Source organism: Macrobrachium nipponense, chromosome 42 (genome assembly GCF_015104395.2).
Source record: "Macrobrachium nipponense isolate FS-2020 chromosome 42, ASM1510439v2, whole genome shotgun sequence".
Taxonomy (NCBI): Eukaryota; Metazoa; Arthropoda; class Malacostraca; order Decapoda; family Palaemonidae; genus Macrobrachium; species Macrobrachium nipponense.
In genome coordinates, this window is record NC_061103.1 from 36,513,868 (window position 1) to 36,537,656 (window position 23,789).

Genomic DNA, 23,789 nt, shown 5'->3' on the forward strand with positions numbered 1-23,789 from the left:
TTTCGAAAGTTTATATGAAATTGAGCCAACAGTACTGATGATAGGCCGCATAGGGTTATTTTCTTTGTGCGTTTTGACTAATCCGTACTGGTAAGGTAGCGAAGGAAATTTGACTGATAATTTTCCAAAGGAGTTTTGTTTTATCTTTAAGGATTTTTTCACTGTGCTATTAAAATTTTTTATGACTCATTCTCCAGGTGTGTTGGATTCTAGGTACTAATCTTATAATCCCTATCTGTCAGTTATACGACCTTTCCTGTACCCTCAATTTCTCATGTAAGTCAGTTTGTCTGCTGAGTAAAGGACGTTGAGTCGAAAGATCTTGTAGATACTCCATTGTTTATCTTTCCTTCGTAGCTTACACCTTTATATATATATATATATATCTTGTTACCTCGGGAGTAACTTAAACCTGATGGAAGATGCAACTGATATTTGCTTTTGCACTAGCCAGGATTCGATCGGTGTGTGCTTTGATTTGGAAACAACTACATTTGACAATGACTTTGACGACCTGGCTATCAAGAGACATTATATATATATATATAGATATATATATATATATATATATATATATATATAGATATATATATATATATATATATATATATACATATATATATATATATATATATATATATATATATATATATACTATATATATTATATATATATATATATATATATATATATATATATATATATATATATAGATATATATATATCTATATATATATAGTATATATATATATATGATATATATATATACTATATATATAGATATATATATCTATATATATATATATATATATATATACTATATATATATATATATATATATCTACATATCTATATAATATCTATATATATATATATATATATATATATATATATATATATCTATATATATATATACTATATATATATATATATATCTTTATATATATATATATAGATATATATATATATCTATCTATATATATCTATATATATATATATATATATATATATATTATATATATATAATATGACCTGATCTCGGTCATTTGTGGGTTCGGGATATGAAGGAAAAAAAAGGAGAGAGAGAAGTTCACTTGCATGCGATGTAGGACATGCAAAAATATTAATCGATGAAACGTTTAACACAGGTGTATTCTTCTTAGCTACACAGGTGGCCTTTATTAATATTTACGTTAACTATGCTAGTGCACAAACGGACGGCAGGTTAGACTGTTATTGACACTCATGGTGATACACGTCTTTGTGTGGCGGCTGACGGCGACGGGACTGTGGGCACTGGGCACTCGTGTCTCGACCCAGTCTACTGTTACTGTATGGGACCTGCTAACGAACTCATCTGCCCGATGGTGCGGCCTGTTTCAAATGCCCCCCTTTCAGATGGCATCGTTATGCAAGAAGCTGTTTGGTTATTCTGGCTCCTTAGACACAAGGGCCAATCACGAAGGGATATAGAGATACGTGGCACTCTTTTGAACTGCCAAGCCACGCCAACTTGTAACGTCTTTGGTGGTTGACTTGTTTTGATACACATACACACAGAATCACTTATAACGGTTTCACGGGACTTCAGACCATCACGGAAAAGGCATATTCAAAACTGTATTGAATCTGCACATCATTCCCTCCCCAGTTCTTGCGTCCCGCAAGACATACACTGATCTTATGATTTGTGCATTGTTGTTCTTTTTTGAGTGCCACACCGCCTTTGAGTGCCATACCATCCAGTTTGTGCAAAATTTAAAACTATTAAGGTAGGGCCATTTGGCGTGTTACAAACACAAGTTACAACAAATGAATCTCACGCCTCACAATGTGTCATACAGAAAAACAAATTTAGGTTCACATTCAATGATATCAATAAGAAAATGGATAGTCACAGCTCCAGTTCAAAAAAGTTAAATTCATAAAAATTCACATAACATGAGTCAAAAATGAAACGTTACTCATAAGAAATCTGATAAAAGTATAATAAAACTTACTGAATTCCTTCTGCAACACAATAAAAAAAGACAATAAAAAATCAAAATTCAAAGATTACACAAAAATTATTTTTTCTTTCTTTCAAAATAATCTCACATTCCTACATCATCGATGGAAGATCATAAATTTCTGACAAAGCATAAACAGCATTGACTATGATATGAAATTTTGGACACAGCATAATTGGCATCAATAGAGATGGACAAAAATTAGATACATTGCAATAAGATGTTTAACACGACTTGAAATGCAATAAAAAATAATAATGCAACAAAAAATAGCACAATTATGAATACAAAGACTCACTCATGAAATGCTTGGAACTGTAACAAAATGTTTAGAAAATTACACATCAATTTCTCAGCAATAACTGACATGAAACAAAAGTGCTTAAGCATGTTTTTATGATATTCTCTGTTCACTTTGTGACAGACACATTTACTCATGACTCGCGCTGGTATGCTACTAAGGCACCTACACACACTTACAAATTATGTGGATGGTTTGCTTTATCGAAGAGGGAGGAACGGTGGCACAAGTTACTTTTTTTTTTCCTTTCTTTTTTGAAGAATTTATCTCGTGCATGTTCAGAAAACAGTCAACTCCCTTACACACTAGCAAACCCATACACACTCATCACATGTACACTTCCATGGGACTTACTCAACACGTTCAAACAACAGCTGACTCACTTGCCTCTGTTTTCTGTGCAACTCACCCACAGGTGTAACTGAAACATTTAACTGTATGCCTCACAGTTCCTCTCTCTCTCTCTCTGGCTCGTGCCTTACAGTACTCTTGGGAAGAGCGTCTGCTACTCTTTTCGCTCTTTTTTTTTATGATACGATCAATCCTACGATCTTCTTGAGAAATTAACATTCTTAAAGACATATCTTTATCAGGTATAAAATACAATTTGTTCTCACTTTATCATCAAATTTAAAACTTAATTCTCTTTCCTAATGAAAATCAGACTACTCTTTCTCAATAAAATTCTGATTACTCTATCAACAAAAATATAAGTCTCGTTACTTTACTCAAACAATTTCTTTAATGAACTTACGTTAATAATTCTGTCTTTAAATCTTAATTACAATTCTTCGATGGGGACAAATGGAATGTATTGTCGCTCATGATACTTTAACTATAATCAGAACACGGCCTAAGAGAACCATCCTTTTTTTCTCTTATTTTTTATACACTTTTTTTTCCTCTAATGTTACTTTCTACAAATTCCCTATCTGCATTTCCCTAACACAACAAGCCATTGATGACACTACTAAACGCTACACAACTTGTTCATTGTGCAGTCGAACTAATACTAATATTACTATCAGTGACAACTTTTAGCAATCACGACGGCTTCTAGGCGGGGCGGGGTCTCCCACCTCCGGGGGTGTGAAGGGTATCCTCTCATCACATCCCCATAGTGTCCCAAGACACTATCCTGTAACTGTCCCTCTCTGCCATAAGGTTGAGATGTTCCCGTTTTCTATGCAATTTGCTCACAGGTCAGCAACTCTATTAGTGCCAGCAGCGGTGCCGGCGATCCGCTACTGGATGCTATTAGGGTTTGGCTTTTGTATCTTCTTTCAAACATCGAGCCCTTGGATTCTCTCACTGGGTTGCTGGCTGTCATCTGACGTCTATCAGCTATTCCTTATTCTAAAGGTGGGTACACACGTGAGAGCCGAACCTTGTATGCGTAACTGAGTTACGCATATATGGTTACAAGGTGTCAAAATATTGAGGACGAACCGTAACCACGTTATGTACGTAACTTCATTTCAATCCACTGCGATCATCAGTCTGTCTCTGTCCGGGTTATTTACCGACGATGGCCACCATACAAGTAGCAGCTGCCGTATATTTATATACATTATTTAACAAAGATGAAGCGAAATTAAAGAAGATGGTGGCAATCAAGGTTATATACCAGAAGGGTAGAATACAGTGGTCGGGAATTACTCGCTGACATGAGATTCCAAGAAGTTTCTGGCCACAGTAAAGTCTGTTCTTCGTAATAACTAATAAATTGAAGGACCTCTTCCTCACTCCAATCAGCCATGGTAGACATATACGTACTGACTGACCAAAACAAGGGACTCTACTATGGACGGCCTTGTTCATAGTCGGTGTTAACAAGTTCAGCAACCTCTGTTGTTACGCGTGTAATTCAGTTCCTGTCCACACATGGCGTAACGTTCAAAGAGACCTCCCTTTGATTCGGGGCCCAAAAACCGACAATTGGCGGGACGGAGGGCGAACGGAGCCTCGAACCTCACGGGTTCGGGGTTCGGGTTCGAGGAACCGTCCACACTTGCGTTTTGGTTACAAGAATCGGTTACAATACAAGGTTCGGTTCGCACGTGTGTACCCACCTTAACATCGCTTCATCCTATCCATACCTTAGACAGGTATCGTGACTTCCTTCACGGGTGGAGGTTGGTAAGGGAATTTCTGCACTATTCACCTTAACATCATCCCTCTACTCTTCGATAGGTCGCGATCAGAAGTAGGAGTGGACTTCCCCCTTCCCACGGGGAAGAGGCTCTGGTCGACCTCTCTCTGTCCCAGCATTCTTGACTCGTGGGTAGACAGGTTCGTCTTCTACTTCTCAGGGCTGTGGACTGGTATCCCTTCCCTCACAACAAGACAACAAGGCGTCCCTTGTTCCTGGGCACTGTAAAACAGTCCCGCACAGCACTGGGGGTAGCCTGGGGTTCTACCTTCCCGGCATTACCTCCATGCCATCTCCTGCTACTGCCAACTTCCGTCCTTCCTGGTGAGGTTGGACTGCTCGCCATCTCTCCGTTCAAAACACGTTTGTTACTCCTCTACTTGGTCTGCTACATGAGTCGGTTACACTCGGGGGGTCACGAAGGGTCCCACCGTCGTTTGAATTTGGCGCTGCAACCGTCGATTTTGAATTCTCCCACACTAGTCTCTGTCTTAAACGGATTTTTCTAATATTTTGTTAATACTGCCGCAGATTCGAATTCTCTCTCGCCAATTCGTCATCGAATTCGGTCGCGAAACTGTCTAACAGTGGTAATTTATTAACGATTTCTACGATCGCACTCTGTCTGTCTGGTTAGCACTGTGTTTTTTCGAAATCGTAGGGTGTGTGATTGTACACTGTCTTTCTGGTTAGCACTATGCATTTCGAAATTGTTTGGTGTGATTGTACACTGTCTTTCTGGTTAGCAATGTGCATTTCAAAATCGTAGGGCCACTCGATTCATTATTACCGTTCTTAGCACGGTTCGCCACTTTTCTGCCAATTGCTTTAGCCATAACTGTTTTTATCCAGTCTGTTCGATTCACCATTTCCCTCGTCATCACCATCCATCGAATTTTCTCTCGTTCCCATGCTTATTTCACTTCATATCACTGTTTGTCGCCAAAAATGATGTAGCACTAACGTTTGTTTGACGCCACAAGACCTCAAAAGACCTCATAAGACCTTTTAAGACCTTACAGGACTCATAGCACCCCACAAGACTCGCAAGACCCCACAGGACCTTACAGGACTCAGGAATCCCACAGGACCCCATGACTGACACCAAAATTATATGACCTGATCTCTGTCATTTGTGGGTTTGGGATATGAAGGAAAAAACAGGAGAGAGAGAAGTTCACGTGCATGCGATGTAGGACATGCAAAAATAATAATCGATGAAACGTTTAACACAGGTGTATTCTTCTTAGCTACACAGGTGGCCTTTAACTGTAATATTTACATTAACTATGCTAGTGCACAAACGGACGGCAGGTTAGACTGTTATTGACACTCATGGTGATACACGTCTTTGTGTGGCGGCCGACGGCGACGGGACTGCGGGCACTGGGCACTCGTGTCTCGACCCAGTCTACTGTTACCGTATGGGACCTGCTAACGAACTCATCTGCCCGATGGTGCGGCCTGTTTCAAATGCCCCCCTTTCAGATGCCATCGTTATGCAAGAAGCTGATTGGTTATTCTGGCTCCTTAGACACAAGGGTCAATCACGAAGGGATATAGAGATATGTGGCACTCTTTTGAACTACCAAGCCACGCCAACTTGTAACGTCTTTGGCGGTTGACTTGTTTTGATACACATACACACAGAATCACTTATAACGGTTTCACGGGACTTCAGACCATCACGGAAAAGGCATATTCAAAACTGTATTGAATCAGCACATATATATATGTAGCGGTACTTACTCTTCGCACACAGCTCCAAGGTAACGTGCGCCGACTTGGAGGCTGTACTTTGGGGAATTAGCTAAAAGGGTTATAATTAGGAAGAGAAATTAAATTGGTGTGTCCTTAATATAGGTTTTATTCTTTGCTCGGGGCTCTAAAAAAGTTTCCACCTTCGGGGCTCGTGGACTGATAAAACTTAATTCTTTGAAAGGCACTTGTTGCAATTACGAGTCTATAGGCACGAGGGAATTTCACTGAGTATTGATTGTCACTTTCACTGTCTTTTGATTGATTCGCACACCACACTTCTGCACTTTCCCTCACTTAAGTTTGTCTTCTCTGTTTTACGGCCACGCCACTGCAGTTCTCCTCTCGGCTCCCCTCTTCTGTTTCTCTTCCTTCCTTTTCTGCTCTCCCTTCTTCTCTCTCTGTCTGGCCTTTTTATTAGGATGAAATCTTCTTAGCACCGCCTTTGGATTTTTGGATTTTGGCTGGGTGTGGCATCTTCTAAAAGACTTCTTGTGTCCGAGTGGCTGCAAACATGTATACAAAACCACCTTCCTGTCATGTCTTCTACAGTGATTCGTACGCTCTGAATTTGTATACGCCTCTTGTTTGATGTCTTAGCCTTTGGGGGTGTATCCATTTGGTATCCTCATAGGTCATTCGTTGAAACACATTTCTGGGGTATCCTACTGATCCGACTCTGCTTCTTGATTCGTTGAAGTCCATAGGTCTATCTTGGAAAGGGTGGAGCACTTAAGAGTTTGGCACTTCCCTCTTTCTAACAACGGGTCATAGAATTCCTTTGTAACGTATGCCAGATGGCTCTCTCTGACCTGTCACACGAAAGGAACAGCGATTAATCATAGGCGCTAATGAGAGTAGTTCCAATTTCTCGAAGATGCCTGGGAGATATCGCTCATCGGCCATAATCTCCTGTCGGTCACTAATCTCTGGTACGGACAGAGGTTTTTTGGGGGAGATGATAGCCACATGGCTGATGGCTAAAAGCCTAATGTTTGGAGTAACAAAATCCCTTCTCTAAGAAAAATCATTATCTTACTTCATTCCTTTTCCCCTTTTCTTCCTTATTAAGCATGCCTTCTCTCTTTAAGTTCTTTATAAGTTATTGCCTTTTGGAATAACAACACTGTGCCACACTATAACATATACATAGTCAAATCTGAGAATTTTCATGTGGTGAGCAAATTTTTCATTTTCTGCCTTCATTAAATTGTCTTAGCCTTCTACATTTACCTTTGAATCTATCGAAAAATACAAAATTAGGCCTTAATCTAACTTTTCTTCACCTAAACTAACCAAGGCCTCCGAGACATACTCAACAAATGGGACTTTGAACGCCCTAATCTGTCATAGGGGCCATAAATCAATAAGGGAAACACAGAGATGAATCAAAATATAACGCTCCTTAAACTAACCTAGGCTATGGTGGGTAGCCCTAGCTGACCTAGGGCAAGATGCCATATTTCCTTACTTCAATATCTTAGCTATGTACAACTATCACCTGAAATTACCACAGCCCCAAGTCTTTAGTGCAATGATCATGAATGGCCGATCTAATCTGTAACAAAGTTAGTTCGGTCAAAATTAATGAGTGTTTCTTGTTTACAGTGCAACTCGCTAACAAGAAAGTAACGCAGTAAAGAAAACGAGAATCCTCACAGAAAATTGAAGCTCAAGATGGGAAATTTTGACAATCAGTTTATCATTTGCTATTTCCTGATAGCGATTTTACAAGCTCTGCCAATATCATGTGCTGCTTCTAATGGTAATTCCAGACTGTTCAAGGAGGTAAGGACAAGTTATTTACAGTCACAGCACGTCGGTAATCATTTTAAATGTGATACAGGTCCACCATTTTGTATTTTAAACCTTTCAATTTTGGCTGAATATATAGTAACTTAACCCCTTGGCTGTCTATAAGCAATTAAAGTCCAGATTTGGATGAAGGAACTTCTGCACCTAAAGAAAATAAAGAAATCTAGGTAAAGCTGTATTTTCTCTATAAAGATGCAACTACATCAGTACGTACTCTATACTAAGTGAAGGTCTAAGCAGTTCTGAAAATTTCCTGACAGCTTCAGTGTTTTTGCCAGTGGCTCGTGTTACAAGACCCGAAGAAAGTTTTTAAGAGAGGTTCCTTTTTTCTTTCAATCTGTTGTTTGTGTCCAAAACCCATTTCTTCTTTACTTCCTCAGGTTAAGATTAACGGAGGTGATGCCGACTGTTCCACAGCAGGAAAAAACTACAAATCAGTCACCTTCTCCTCAGTGTTATCGTCAGCCACAATCCCCTGCGCCAACATTTGTAGACAGGAAGATGCTTGTGTGGTGTTTGACACCAAAGGTTTGCCATAAGTTTAAATGAGAGTAATAGTTAAACCCTAAAACACTTAAAATGACCTTCCTAAATACGGTGCTACTTAATATAAATAATGCTGTTTCCTTTGCTTTACAGTTCTAGTCTCCCATTCTGAACATTTTCCAACAGTTGGCCAATGGCTCTCAGAAGTAGGACAGAGCCAATATTTTTCAGCAACTTGGCTGTTTAAAATTCGGTTGTACGCCAATAATTCAGAAACAATACTTCTATAAATGAAAATACGTGGAGCACAGTTTTCTGAGGAAAAGAAATCTATTAACGCTTCTTTTCAGGTAATGTTTGTACCCTGTACAACTTGACGCTGTCAGCTACCACACCCTGTGCCATGGGGGCTTCAGGAACAAGGGCATACACAAAACACCTTGGGAGAGACATAGCCCTTTATAAATTCATCGATGCTTCCACCATTGCACCTGGCAACATAGCTCTCTTCAGTGAGCTCGTAAGTTAAGATTAATACACTACTGACCACTCAATCAATGGTAATTGTCTATGCAATTGGGAGGGTGAACTCCCCGACTTGTTTAACACAGTGCAGAGACCCGGTTTATCAATTACAGTAGCTAAGATATGCTATCCAAGTCTGTCGGACACACACAGATTGGGAATGACAAGGGAAAGAACTTCGACGCAAAATATGTGATACAATTACCACCCTCCAGCTTAGATTTTCAGACCTGTTCATGATTTCACTGTTCATCGTTTCTTTTACTCTGGTTCTCTTTCCAGACAAGCAATAGGACCTCTTACAATGACAATCATCTTTACTGCCCCTGTACCCAAGTCTATGATAATAGCTGGATTCGAGTTGATCTTGGGCAAACTTACAAGATTACTCGAGTTGATGTCACAGTGTCTTTCCAGTTGCGAGAGACATACTTCAGAACAGTCAGCGTACATGTAAGTCAAGGAGACCAATTACTGTCATCATAGCTTACAATTATGTTCCAGCTATTAATGAACAGGGGGTTACCCGAGTCACCATACGTTGTGAGTGTTAAAATAGTATTAGTCACTTATAAGGTGATGAGTTTAGTATTATGTATGTATGAGTTGAATCTTGTCATTATACTGGCATTTCCTTGACTTGTGATGGCGTAGGCTGTTGATTCTAAGGGCAGCCTGAAATATCTTATATTCTCTGATTATTTACTTCTTTCTATTCCTGTTAGATTGGTGATACAGGACTTTTGGCAGTTGACCCACTAGTTGGTGGAAAGGACTCCAGAATACCAGCACCACTGGAGCTTTATAAATTCTATGGTTGGTATCTTAGCTGACGTTCCTTGAGGAACATGTAGAAATAATTGCAGTTTTAGACATAGCAACCGTAGATGTAAAAACACAATGTAACTATTAAGTTCAGAATTTCATGTTAGGTATCCTTAACGCACCTTCCCAAGACCGATACTGATGGAGTTAGTGGCCATAAATTCAAGAATTATTTATCAGCTGGAAGGAATGAGAACCGATGACAGTATGCCATCTTGTACCCCTCAGGGGAGACGGCCAAATCAATACGAGTACGGTTGAGGCCCTCCCAGGTGTGGACTCAGATACTGCTCTCTGTAATTGCAGTTACTGAAAGCAATGATATTGGATCTGACATTATAGAACTAAATGCAAGGTATACCATATTGAGGTAGAATTGTGACCATTTTCTCATGAAAAATCCACTTCCTGGCAGTCTGTGCAAGGCCTTTTACTAACAATCTGAACAGCCCCAGTGCCTGAATGACAACATTTGCATGCTCCAGTAACTGTAAAACCTTGTTTTTGTTGGCCACTTGCAAAACCTCTTCCTTTTTTCCTGCAAAGGTTTCAGTTCCTGGCCACATTAGAAGTCCCTTTACCAACTGCGTTTGCACAATGAGGAAAGGTCTCCCAAGGCTAATCTTGACTACTCGATGTCCAGAAGAAAAAAAAAAGATAAACAAAATATCTTACATACTCAACAAACCCTTCACTGTCACTAATTCATTATCATCTTCTTTAGTTACAGGTACTGGAAGGTACGTGATACTCCAACAGCTTGAGACAAATCATTTCTGTTGCTGCAAGATCCAGATCTACGGTTACTGAAAGGCGAATCTCCCTCCCCTTGGGGTACTCTGTCTTCAACCAAAGGAAAACCAACTATTAGGGCCGTAGTCCCTAGATAAGGTCTTCACGCCTATTTACATTTGCACGGAGAGCAAATCTCCTTTGGTGTATTCGCCTGTCTTCACTGGATGGAAAAATCACTATTAGGCCCGAGATCCCAATATAAGGTCTTCACGCCTATTTACATTTGCACGGAGAGCAAATTTCCCTTAGGGTATTCACCTGTCTTCACTAGATGGAAAAATCACTATTAGGCCCGAGGTCAACTAGATAAGGTCTTCAAGCCTATTTACATTTGCACGGAGAGCAAATTTCCCTTAGGGTATTCTCCTGTCTTCACTAGATGGAAAAATCACTATTAGGCCCGAGGTCAACTAGATAAGGTCTTCAAGCCTATTTACATTTGCACGGAGAGCAAATCTCCCTTAGGGTATTCACCTGTCTTCACTAGATGGAAAAATCACTATTAGGCCCGAGGTCAACTAGATAAGGTCTTCAAGCCTATTTGTATCCTCAACCAGGAACACTGGCAAACATTGCTGTCAAACTGTCAAACAATATCTCAGACATTAACTGTTGCATGTCCATTATACCTGACTACAAGAGAACATGTAAGTAATGATAATAAAGATATTAAAGGTCACTATAACGAGTTTCTTATACACCAGAGGATCACAGTCTACCTAGTTTCACACATACCTCGGACCCGTCTTAATTAGTCTATGCCGAAGGTGAGGAGATCCAATAAGACTAGGGATGACAGCTCCTTCCGGGTCAAATATAATTCATTTTTCATTTTCGCAAGGACGCAGAAAACAAGGTTCTGAGGGCTGACAGAATATAGCGCGAACGGACAGACGATAGTTTTATTTTACGGAAAACTAAAAGTCTAGAAATCAGAGCTAAGTACAAACAGAAACGGACGAACAGACAATAGTTTTCTTTTACAGAAAACTAGAAGGATAGAAATCAGAGCTAAGTACAAACAGAAATGATCTTTTTTTATCGTCTTTTTTTTAGGATTTCGTGATATACGACGTTTCAAAACTCCGAATCAAAAGACAGTAATCGTTCTTAAATCATTCTTTATTCCCTCTGAAGCCTTGAAACTCACGTATCTCAGTATATAAATATCTTCTTGCTTCGACGAGCTCTAAGTACTACAGCCACAATTACAACGAGTTTGTAATTAACTATGGCCTGTCACGCCAAAGTCTTTTGAATGCCCTCGAAGGTATATGTATAAAAAAAAATCAATGCTATAAAAAAAAAGGGATGAAAGTCAACCACATTCCGAAAATCAACGATATTCCACTAAAAAGGGGGTAATAATTATTACAATGTGTCAGGGGAAAGATACGACCAAGACCCATGAGAAAAAAAATGCTGAAAGATAATTTCATTCGATCACGGCTTCCCCCACCAAAGCCCCCAAAAAGTAAAGCAATCATTAGTCGAGTGGTCGAACAGACGAGGGGAACACGTACTTATTGAGTCGCTCGTCGATTTGCAGTCAAATTTTCGACGCCGAAAGAGGTAGGTACTTGTTTTGAAAGTCCAAAATGGCCGTGTTGACTACGTTAGTTCGCCGTTAGGTTTGTAGCGGTCATGTAGTGGGGAATAGGTCATGTTTTTCTCTGTATATATATATATATATATATATATATATATATATATATATATATATATATATATATATATATATATATATATATATATATATATATATATATATATGAATATATGTATATAATATGGAATTCGGTAAATTGCTCGAAATCAATTGCTCGAAAACAAAATGCTCGAAAGCAATTACTCGAAAAATTGTTACTCGAACTCTCAATTGCTCGAAAGACAGGTTGCTCGAAAGCTGAACTATCAACTGCGCGAAAGCCAATAAACATTAACTAAGTATCATTATCTTAACCATTAAACCATTTTCTAAACCGTTATCTGAACTTTTGTTTATTTCATTAGTTTTCCTTGTTTTATTCCTATAACTTTCATTAGAAACTCCGAACCATAAAGATGTATTTAAGTTTTGTACAAAGCGAAAAAGGAAAGAAGAAACTGTGTTTAATGGCTACTTATATATAAAGGATAAATCAGTGAGCAATAAAATATATTGGAAATGTGAAATGTCCAAAAAAAAGGAAATGCTCTGCTCGTGTCATTACTGTAGGTGATAACATGATGAAACAAAGTGGAAATCATAATCATGCAGGAGATGCTAGTGGAATTGAAGCTGCTATAGTAATGGAGAAGGTGAAAACCCCAATATATTGTTCATGTTCCTCAGCAGATGTAAGTTGTGCTGCAGCTGTAAAGCTCCCTACGGTAGAAAATATGAAAAGAACCATCCGAAATACACGTGCAAGAAAAAATGTTGGACAAGCTTTGCCTAACAGTTCTCTCGATCTGGATATCCCTGAAGAGTTTACAACTACAAACAAAGAGGAATCATTTCTTATCTATGACTCAGGTCCAACGAATGCTCGGATATTGATTTTTGCAACAAAAAAGAATCTCGACATCTTAGTTCAATCGGAGCACTGGTATGCTGACGGAACCTTTAAAACTGTTCCCTCGATTTTTGGTCAATACATGGTGTGAAATCGGGTATAATTATGCCTCTTGTATACGCATTGTTACCTAACAAAACTGAAGAAACCTATAAGAAGTTCCTTGTGGCTTTAAAAGAAAAAATTCCCACATCCCAGCCTTTGACTATAATGATCGATTTAGAACTGGCGATGGTTAAGACAATTGAGCAAGAATTTCCAAGATCTAAAATTCGTGGGTGTTTTTTTTTCATTTTTGTCAGAGCCTTTATAGAAAATTACAAGGAAGTGGACTAAAGACTATGTACGACACTAATGCTGAATTTGCTCTTAAAGCACGTCTATTATCTGCGTTGGCGTTAATACCGTTACACAATGTTGTGGCAACATTTGAATTTTTAACAGAAAACTACATTTTTCCAGCTGAACTTCAAGGAGTGGTCGATTACTTTGAAGATACCTGGATTGGACGACCATACCGTCGTAACCGTAGACGTGCTCCTATATTCAAACACGAAATGTGGAACTGTTTTGACTACGTCAAGGAGGGAATGCCAAAAACAAATAATGCTATTGAGGGATGGCACAACAGTTTCCAACATCAAGTAAGTGCTTGTCATCCGTCGATTTGGAAGTTTATAGATGCCTTAAAGCGAGAACAAAGTTTACAGGAGATGCGAATCGAGCAATTTGTCGGAGGTGTGAATGAAGTTGGAAGCAGGAAAAAATACCGTGAGTGTACACAAAGATTACAGAATATTGTATCTTTTTATAGTACACGGAAAATGTTGAAGAATATTTAAGAAGTATTGCTCACAATATTTCATATTAATAAAGTATCGAATAAAGTTTCGCATCCTCGTTTTTAATTGTAAAGCCAAATGAATTTATGAATTATAACTTTTTTTATCCTTTGCTTTTTAATTGTAAAGACAAATAAATTTATGAATTTTTCAATTAGTTTCGATCAACCTGTCTTTCGAGCAATTGATAGTTCGAGTAATAATTTTTTGAGCAATTGCTTTCGAGCATTTTGTTTTCGAGCAATTGATTTCGAGCAATTTACCTGGATTCATATAATTCATATGTATATAATATATAAATTACTTATATATTATATACCATACATATATATACATATATATATATATATATATATATATATATATATATATATATATATTGAATAACTTGATCACGAAGTATATAAAACGTGATGCTATGTATAAATAAAGGTTTTTTGCCTTGAAGGAAAAAATGAAAAAGCGAGATAGCCGAGTACTTTCGGTCCTGTTCAGACCCTTTACTTAAGGCAAACTGATTTTACAGAGGACAACATAGTCAAAAGAAGGCTTAATATCCAAACTGACACTACAAGATTAGCAATAAGGGCGATTTCACTCTACAGAAAGGAGGAAACGCCTGAGGGTAGCCATACCTTGGGGGACAAACACAGTAAACAAGTTATTCTTCCAGAAAACAGTACATTTTGAAAAAAACACGGAAGCGTATACAATTTAATATCATGAAATTTACACAAATTTTCCCAAAAAATTATTACTAATGAAAAGACGAAAGAAAATATAAATATATATATTGAGCAAGAGAAAGAGGGAGAGAGAATATCAAACCAGAGAGAGAGAGAGAGAGAGAGAGAGAGAGAGAGAGAGAGAGAGAGAGAGAAAAAAGAAATAATAACTATATACATGTGGGAATAATTTATTAGTTGCTCATTTATTTTAAGGTCCTTCATAAACATCTTACAAATATATGGGTCCAAATGGTACATTCCCAGACTAAGATTTAGGTTGTTTTTATTAGTGATTTGTATAATTGCCGATTCCAGTAAATTTCTTGAAACATAATCATTAGATCTAGCAATTACAGAGGTATCACCCCAATTAATACAATGAGATTTTTCACTCAGATGGATAAACAGTGCATTTGAAGTCTGGGCTGTTCTAACAGAATACATATGCTGCTTAATACGCACACATAAATTTTTACTTGACTGACCAACGTAAAACAATGGGCAATCCTTACAAGGAATTTTGTAAATGATGTTGTTATTTGTTACGGGACTATTCTTAATTAGCATATCTTTAATGATATTGTTATAAGAGAACACTACATTAACATTAAACAATTTAAATATTGATTTTATGGTTTCAAATCCACGAAAGTAAGGTAAGCTAAGTACATTTTTAGGCATTTCTTTTTCATTAATAGCAACACTATAAAACTTTTTGTGAGCTTTTTGATAACATAAATCAATTAAATGAGGTGGGTAGCAGAGATCGTTTCCTATCTTTTTTATGTATTCTATTTCTTGGTCAAGATATTGTGGACTCGTGAAACTTTTATCTGGTGATTATATATTATATTATACACTACTATATATATATATATATATATATATATATATATATATATATATATATATTATTATATATATATTAGTTCCTCGTTGTACGAGTGGATTTCGCGCTCGGCTACCAAACCGGTGGTCCGAAGTTCGATTCTCGGATCGGCCAACGCGGAACCAGAGGAATTTATTTCTGGTGATAGAAATTCCTTTCTCGTTATAATGTGGTTCGGGTCCCACAATAAGCTGTGGGTCCCGTTGCTAGGTAACCAATTGTTTTCTAGTCACGTAAAAATATTAATCCTTCGGGCCAGCCCTAGAAGAACTGTCTATCAGCTCAGTGGTCTGGTTAAACTAAAATATGCTTAGCTTATACATATATAATCACCAGGTCAGATAAAAGACTAAAATTTTGTTAAAGGACAAAAGTTTCTACCAAAAAAAAGATCAGTGAACTTTTAAATAATACAACTACCTATGAGAAATTAATAAAAAAATAAAAATAACCGAGCCATAATGTCCCAATAGATTTCTTCAGAAAAATCAGGAACGTCGGTAAAAGTAAGAAAAATATAGACATTTCAGGAAAAATTTAAAGCAATCAATCCCATATGACCTTATTTCTTTGGCCTCCCCAAAACTCACAAAGGTAACATTCCCTTCCGTCCCATAATCTCGTGTACTGGAGCTTTTAACAACAGAATCTCTAATAAATGGTTAGCAGAGTTACTATCCCACTTTTCCGGAACATACAGAGGACTTTTGCAACAAATTTAGGTCGGCAAATATCCCCGTATACATAACGTTAGACGCAGACTCCCTTTTCACGAAAGTGCCCATAAAAGATGTATTAACGTTGCTCAAAATCAAACCAGAGCCTTTTGCTGACCACTTCCCCATTGAATTGAATAAAATAATGCAACTTATAGAGCTCTGGGTTACTAATAACGTCTTTTCCTTTAGTGTTGTTTGTTTGTGTGGTTTTTACGTTGCATGGAACCAGTGGTTATTCAGCAACGGGACCAACGGCTTTATGGGACTTCCGAACCACGTCGAGAGTGAACTTATATCACCAGAAATACACATCTCTCGCACCTCAATGGAATGCCCGAGAATCGAACTCACGTGGCAGGCCAACACCATACCGAGCACGCCACCGAGGCGCTCTTTTCCTTTGGTGATAACTTTTACCGTCAAAAATTCGGTTGCAGTATGGGGAGCCCGCTTATGTCCTGTGTTGTCAATCTTATAGAATATAGATAAGAGTATTTCGAAACAGTAATTATAATCCCCATCAGCAGATATGATTTGGGTTCGTTACGTAGACGACATCTTAACATATTTAGACTGACTCTCTATAAACATTAAATTCTTTGGTCCAGAGCGTATACAATTCAAAGCAGAATGGGAAAACAATAACCAAACCCCCTTTTTAGATGTCTTAGTCATCAGAACTAATAACAGCTACAAATTCGCCGTCTATAGGAAAGCGACATTCTCACTTTCGTACATAATATTTTTACAGCTATCATGACATTTCAGTCAAATTCGGCATAGCAAGTAACTTATTTCTGAGAGACCTGAGAATTTGCTCCCTAGATTTCCTTAACTAAGTAATTGAAACAATCAGAAATCCAGTTATCTTCTTAAATTACCCCTAGCACACCATAGCAAAATCCATACATAAAGCAAAGAGTATTTTATCACAAACCTACAGAAAACAAAGAAAAGGTAAAATACACAAACAAAATCATAATTCCTCACGTGGATAATTACGAGAGATCACACAAACCTTAGGCCTCTCGAACCCTTTTATCTTCACTTATCCGAATACACTATACTCTGTTTTTTTCCATCTGTCCATCCGCCTGTGGTGCTTTCGCATGGTAACACTGCGTCCCATGCTGTAAATAGTTACCCTTTATGTAAGTTTTAGGTAAATATAAGAATATCTGGGTGTACGTTTGCAACTGAAAAGTGTTTTAATAATTTACTGTATGCGAATTACACTGTTAAGATTCGAAACAGAATAATTATTCAAAGCCCGGGACGCAGTGTTACCATGCGCAAACACCACAGGCGGATGGACAGATGGAAAAAAACAGAGTATAGGTTTGTTTGTATGGTGTTTTTACGTTGCGCAGAACCAGCGGTTACTCAGCAACGGGACCAACGGCTTTACGTGACTTCCGAACCACGTCGAGAGTGAACTTCTATCACCAAAAATACACATCTCTGACCCCTCAATACTAAAATCTGGTCCATATTCCTGTGGCAAATTCGACTTCTCGACCTTACTTACATGCTAGTTTTAAGAATCTGTGATAAGAAAAAAAAAATCGTATTATATCAGATTCTAGAATTGTAACATAACGATCTTGCCAATGAATTATCTGGAACACTGTAAGCAAATGGTATCTCAAAGAGTCCATGTGAAAATAATTCTACCTTTACACACACACACACACACACACACACACACACATATATATATATATATATATATATATATATATATATATATATATATATATATACATAGCTCCCCACTGGAGCTTACCAGTTGGAGCATTTTTAAATGAAAAACTCCCTCTTTGTTCCGCCATTGCCAACTGACCTGGAAAACTTAGAACATCGAATAACAACAGCGATCAATTCAATTGATCCTGATGTGCTTCAACGTGTTTGGGAAGAATTCTCATATCGTATTGATGTTGTTCGTGCTGCAAGGGGTGGCCATATTGAGCACTTGTAACATGTGAAATAAAACTTGACTGTTAGTAGAATACTTGTATTATAAGTTTTATTTTTTGCTATTTTTCCCTCATAAAATATTTAATCATGAAATAGGGTCATTCTTTTTTGAATCACCCTGTATATATATATATTATATATATATATATATATATATATATATATATATATATATATATATATTATACATATATATATATATATATATATATATATATATATATATATATACATTGACATATACAGATATATATTATAAACACACATACATATATAGATATCAAAACACACACAAATATATAATATAATATAAACACACACACACACACACATATATATATAGTATATATATATATATATATATATATATATATATATACGTATATATATATATATCTATATATATATATATATATATTATATATACTATAATATATATATATATATTACATACACACATGCTCCTTCCAGGCACATTCTCTCGCTTTTCCATCTATACAGCTCACGAGATTCAGTTAAAAGGTAGAGGAATTCTAAAAAAGAAAAAAAATAAATAACAAATGAATAAAAGCAATAAAAAAAACAAAAAAAAAAGGAAATAGGTTACAGCTAATTGATGGTTGAGGGAGGTACTATAGATCTACCCTCGTGAGTGCTACAAGTAGGGCGATGAATAGCGATCTGTCACGGCAAATGTGTAGTACATACTAATTTTATGCGGTGTTTTTTTTTTTTTTTCAGTTAATAATGATAGACATAAAACCAATTTCCTTTCCCGCACGCAGTAACGGCAGTACGTAAGAAAGAAAACGAGAGCCTTCACAGAAAACTTAAGATGGGATACTTTGATATTCGTCTGGTCACCACCCGCCATCTGCCGATAGCGATTTTAATTTTACAAGTTCTGCCGATATCGGGGGCTGCCTCCAATAACACCAGGATGTTCAAGGCGGTAAGGATAACTTTTGTAGTCACAGAACTTAGATAATAATTTTCTGTGTGCTGTGGGTCTATCATTTTCCTTTGTTAACCTTTTCTAATACTTGTTAAATATATGATGACCTAACTCCTTGACTGGGAATAAATAAATAAAGCAGGGCCTTCTTTGCTTGTTCATATATGAGAGGGCCCCCTAAGGTCACCGGCATAGGGCCCCACACCACCCTAAATCCGCCCCTGAAGTAGAGTCGGCTTTAGCCTCAGGAATTTCTGCTTTCTATAGAAGATAAAAGAATTTGTGTTGCCAAACTGTACGCGGTTCTGAAAGTTCCCTCCTCCTAGCTTCAGTGGTTTCTCAAGTGACTCACGTCACAGGAACTGAAGAAAGTCTTCAAGGGATATCATGTAAGACCACAGAGGCTCCTTCTCATTTAACGTCTATTGGCTATGCCTATTATCCACTTCTTCTTCTTCTTTACTTCAGGTTAAGATTAATGGAGGCGATGCCAGCTGTTCCACACAGGGAAAAAACTACAAATCAATCACCTTCTCCTCAAGGCTGACGTCTGCCACGATCCCCTGTGCCGGCATTTGTAACAAGGAGGACGCTTGTGTGCTTTTTGACAGTAAAGGTTTGTCTTTTTTATGATTCAAAATCCAAAAGTGATGTTAGCAATAGTAGGCCTACTTCCAATTGGCCAGTTGTTCCCAGCAGGAGAATAGAACCACACTATTTCACCATCTTAGGCTGTTTGGAGTAAGAGCCACAATACTGTGGTTTCTTTACTGAGGGAAAACTGTGAACTGATACTCCATTTCAGGTAACGTTTGCAACCTGTATACCCTAACACTGCCAGCTGCCATGCCCTGTGCCCTGGGGAATGAAGGAACGCTTGCATATACAAAAATCCTATTGGGGGACTTAGCCCTTTACAAAAGAGTTATCTACTCCTCCACAGTGCCAGACCACATCGCTCCCTTCAGTGATCTCGTAAGTTACTTTTGATATTTTTTAACTGAAAGGGGAAAGCTCCGTTGTCTAACCTAAAAGTTAAGACTCGTTCAGGCTCCCATTCTTCTATTTTATGCTGACTCTCTTTCCAGACGAGCAACAAGACCACTTACCCTGACTATCGCTACTGTCCTTGTACCACAGCCTTGGCAAACAGTTGGATCCAAGTCGACCTGGGAAGGAGTTACAAGGTTTCTCGAGTTGACGTCACAGCGTCTTTCGGGCTACGAGAGCAATACTTCAAATCGGTCAACGTACACGTAAGTCAAGAAGACAAAATGTCAGGAGGCTAATTAGTTCTTATAAGTGATGTTCCACATATGTTTGAGTGGTTTGTTACCATGAGCGCTTAGTATACTGTGTTAAAATAGCATTGGCCCCTTACAAGCTAACCAACCGAGTTAGTACTAGCTATATACAGTCTGAATTATGACATCAAAGTATTGGCATTTTTCTGAGTTGAAAGGTATTTTGGCACTCTCACATGATGCATTTTGTTCCATTCATAACAACAGTACTAGTTTCAAGTACCAATAGGCTTACAACAGTGCAGGGAAAAGTAACTTATTTAACCTACGTACAGTACAAAGCCTGTTGCTTTTATAAATCTTAGCCTTGGTTTGCATATCTTTTTATCTATATGAAACCATTTATTTACCTACTTTTTTTCACCTACTTTTTTTTCATTTCATTCAGGTTGGTGAGACAGCAAATAGTTACTATGACCCATTAGTGTATGCAAAGGGTCCCACGCCACCGAACCCGTTGGAGCTGGTGAAAATTGATGGTAGGTACAATAACCTCTTGGTCGCGACACCAGGGTCCTGAATTTTTCTAAAAAAGATGTGAAATGTTTTCAGATCTCATCCTGTATACCATCTAGTTACAGGTGACCAGAGTAGAACAATGTAGCTTGAAGTTCACAGATTAAAGTGTAGCTTATAACAAAGCATACTGGTAGCACAGAGTATACCATCTACATAAGGTGATCAGAGTAGCACAATGTAGCTTGAAGTTCATGGTTGAAGTATACCTTGATATAACCAACTATCAGGTAGCTAACTGGAGTGCACTTGGATAATCCTAGCCCCTGTAAACAAGCCAAGTCTGTACTGAGGAGATAGATTACCAGGAAAAGGAACTTTCCTGGATGGACTTAGATACTATAATAGCGCATGTTGAAAGCTGTGATCTTGCCTCATGAAAGATACCCACTTCCTGATAGTCTGTAAATTCCCTTTTTTCTGACAATTTTGGCAACCACATTTCCTGCTTGTCATATAAGCATAATTTTTATGGTACAATAAATGTAAAACTTTGTTTTCTGGCAGCTTGCCATGCTCAGTATTGATTATTTGCAAAGCCACATCTTATGATCATCTGTAACTCTTCATTTTCAGGCCTTGAAAGGAATAGTTTTCTTCACCAATTAAGACTTTGCCAACAGAAAAGCCTTTTCTCCTTCTACCTACAAAGACTGCAGTTCCTGGCAGCCTACAAAATCCCACTGCTTAATTCCTAAGCCTACCCTTTACTAGTTCTCTATTTTCGAAAAAGATAAAATGTCACAAGTATACAATGAACTCTCCACTTTCAATAATTCACCCTTTTCTTCTTCTTCTTCTTTAGTCGTAGGTACTGGAAGGTACATGACGCTCCTCCAGCTCGAGGCAAGTTATTTCTGTATTTGCAAAATCCAAATCTACGGTTACTGAAGAGGAAATCTTCCTCTTGGAGTAGTCGTCATCTTTCTTCACTAAACTGAAGATCACAATTGGGTCCAGGATCCCTAGGAGGAGAAGGTCTTCATGTCTATACTTATTCACAACTGAAGAAGAAACCTCCCTTGCGGGTAATTGTCTGTCTTCACTGAATGAAAAACCACAATCAGGCTTGTGGTCCCTCGAGATGGTATAGTACAAGCATATACATATATCTTTCCACCTAAAGCAGAAACCTCAGGCTTGGGGTTCCTATTCAAATTTTCAACTGAAGAGGAATCCTCCCCTGGGGTCCATAGAGATGGTATACAAGCCTATATATATGTTTTCAACCACCAGCACTGTCCCAGCTTTTTGTCAACATGTGCAACTGTGTCCAGTAATTCCATTAACGTCTTGCCCATCACTTTTATCTGAAAACTTGACATGTATGTGTAACTGTGACAAAATAAAAGGCCTATAGCTTTACTGGAACGAGTTTCTATATATATGTTCCTACCCTCCCTGTTCACTAAACTACACGAACTGGAAACTCTTACCTGTTGTCAGTAGTGCCCTCTGTCTGCAATCATGTCATTAGGCTATTAAGATCTCGTAAGTACAAAAATATACTATTTATTACCCAAAGCAGTTGATTATAAAATAGGACAAAATGATACAAGTCATAATGGCAGAAAGCCTAAAACTGCCCATAAAGAAAACCAGGTAAGTTAACATTCTACCCTCCTGACTAAGAATTCTCTCCCATACCCAAAATGTCAATAAGTTTATCCTATTAGTCAGGTTAGAGATTCCCGTCTCTAAATTAGCCATGGAATAGGACCCATCTGTAATAAAGATAATAATGCATAAAAGATATATCACACACATCACTTTTCAAAGTATTCACGTAAAGAGATTATTTCACACGTCTCTCTCTTTTTCAAAGGTAGCGGTTTTCTAAGTTTTTACAAAATATGTCCTGCCTTTATGATGGGGCGTTCTCTCCCGACACTCGGCATGTAACACCTCTTTGCGTTCACCTAAAGGAATGTGACTTTCGCAAGTGCCTTGGACAATTAGGCCTGTAACACCCGTACAAACGAATGTACATGCCTTGCAACCGGGTGAGTGATAACTCGGTTAAACTACTTGCGTATTCAAATTCCTTTCTCATGTAAGCTGCCCCTACAGTTCAGCCTGTCTCCAAGCGAGAAGTGATATGTGACTTCACTTAAGATTACATTGGCATTTAAAACATATTATTAATCATTGCCCCTCTTTTCATCTGACACACACACACATACATATATATATATATATATATATATATATATATATATATATATATATATATATATATATATATGCATGATTATGAATCTATTTACATTATCTATGGTTTCAGTGAATGGGAGAGAAAGAGGACCTGGTTTAAGTGAAAAATTGGGAAAATATGGGAGGAAAGCATACTGAATAAAAATTACTCCTATTATTTACTGAAGAAGGTAAAAAACAAAAAGGTTCACTTACTTGGTTAATTCAGTATCACAGAATAGAATTGCATATTTGAGAAAGACAGCAAAACTTGAAGATTAGAACAGTGAAAAGTGGGAGTGAGATTTGATATCAATTATTAATCAATGTTATGGTTTATGTCTGATGATTTAATTGATCTATGAACAAATGAAACGCATTTTCTACTTATCTCGTAGAGATCAGCAGCTGAAACAGCAGCCAAGGATAAGCAAGCCAA

The 23,789-nt window shown here is 37.6% G+C and overlaps 2 protein-coding genes across 2 annotated transcripts in view; both read left to right on the top strand.

Annotated features, from left to right (window-relative positions):
* The window catches only part of LOC135213435 (uncharacterized), a 21,684-nt gene extending 10,339 nt beyond the window's left edge, over window positions 1-11,345 (top strand). The window contains exons 2-7 of the mRNA XM_064247390.1: window positions 7,829-8,008; window positions 8,416-8,563; window positions 8,872-9,041; window positions 9,329-9,499; window positions 9,772-9,862; window positions 10,596-11,345. Coding sequence (XP_064103460.1) covers window positions 7,898-8,008; window positions 8,416-8,563; window positions 8,872-9,041; window positions 9,329-9,499; window positions 9,772-9,862; window positions 10,596-10,681 — 777 coding nt within the window. The 5' untranslated portion in view covers window positions 7,829-7,897 and the 3' untranslated portion in view covers window positions 10,682-11,345. The remainder of the gene's footprint in view (window positions 1-7,828; window positions 8,009-8,415; window positions 8,564-8,871; window positions 9,042-9,328; window positions 9,500-9,771; window positions 9,863-10,595) is intronic.
* An 824-nt stretch (window positions 11,346-12,169) lies between these two features.
* LOC135213436 (uncharacterized) lies at window positions 12,170-22,516 on the top strand. Its single transcript, XM_064247391.1, has 7 exons — window positions 12,170-12,238; window positions 19,168-19,334; window positions 19,806-19,953; window positions 20,143-20,312; window positions 20,426-20,593; window positions 21,030-21,120; window positions 21,963-22,516. The coding sequence occupies exons 2-7, from the start codon at window positions 19,218-19,220 to the stop codon at window positions 22,046-22,048; spliced, it is 780 nt and encodes a 259-aa protein (XP_064103461.1). The 5' UTR covers window positions 12,170-12,238; window positions 19,168-19,217; the 3' UTR covers window positions 22,049-22,516.
* The last annotated feature ends 1,273 nt before the right edge of the window (window positions 22,517-23,789 follow it).

Bases quoted from the DNA above. Each gene is read 5' to 3' on its own strand.
- LOC135213436 (XM_064247391.1), top strand. From the start codon at position 19,218: ATGGGATACTTTGATATTCGTCTGGTCACCACCCGCCATCTGCCGATA. The intron at 19,335-19,805 runs GTAAGGATAACT...TCTTTACTTCAG, and splicing joins ACACCAGGATGTTCAAGGCG to GTTAAGATTAATGGAGGCGA. The intron at 20,594-21,029 runs GTAAGTCAAGAA...CATTTCATTCAG, and splicing joins TCAAATCGGTCAACGTACAC to GTTGGTGAGACAGCAAATAG.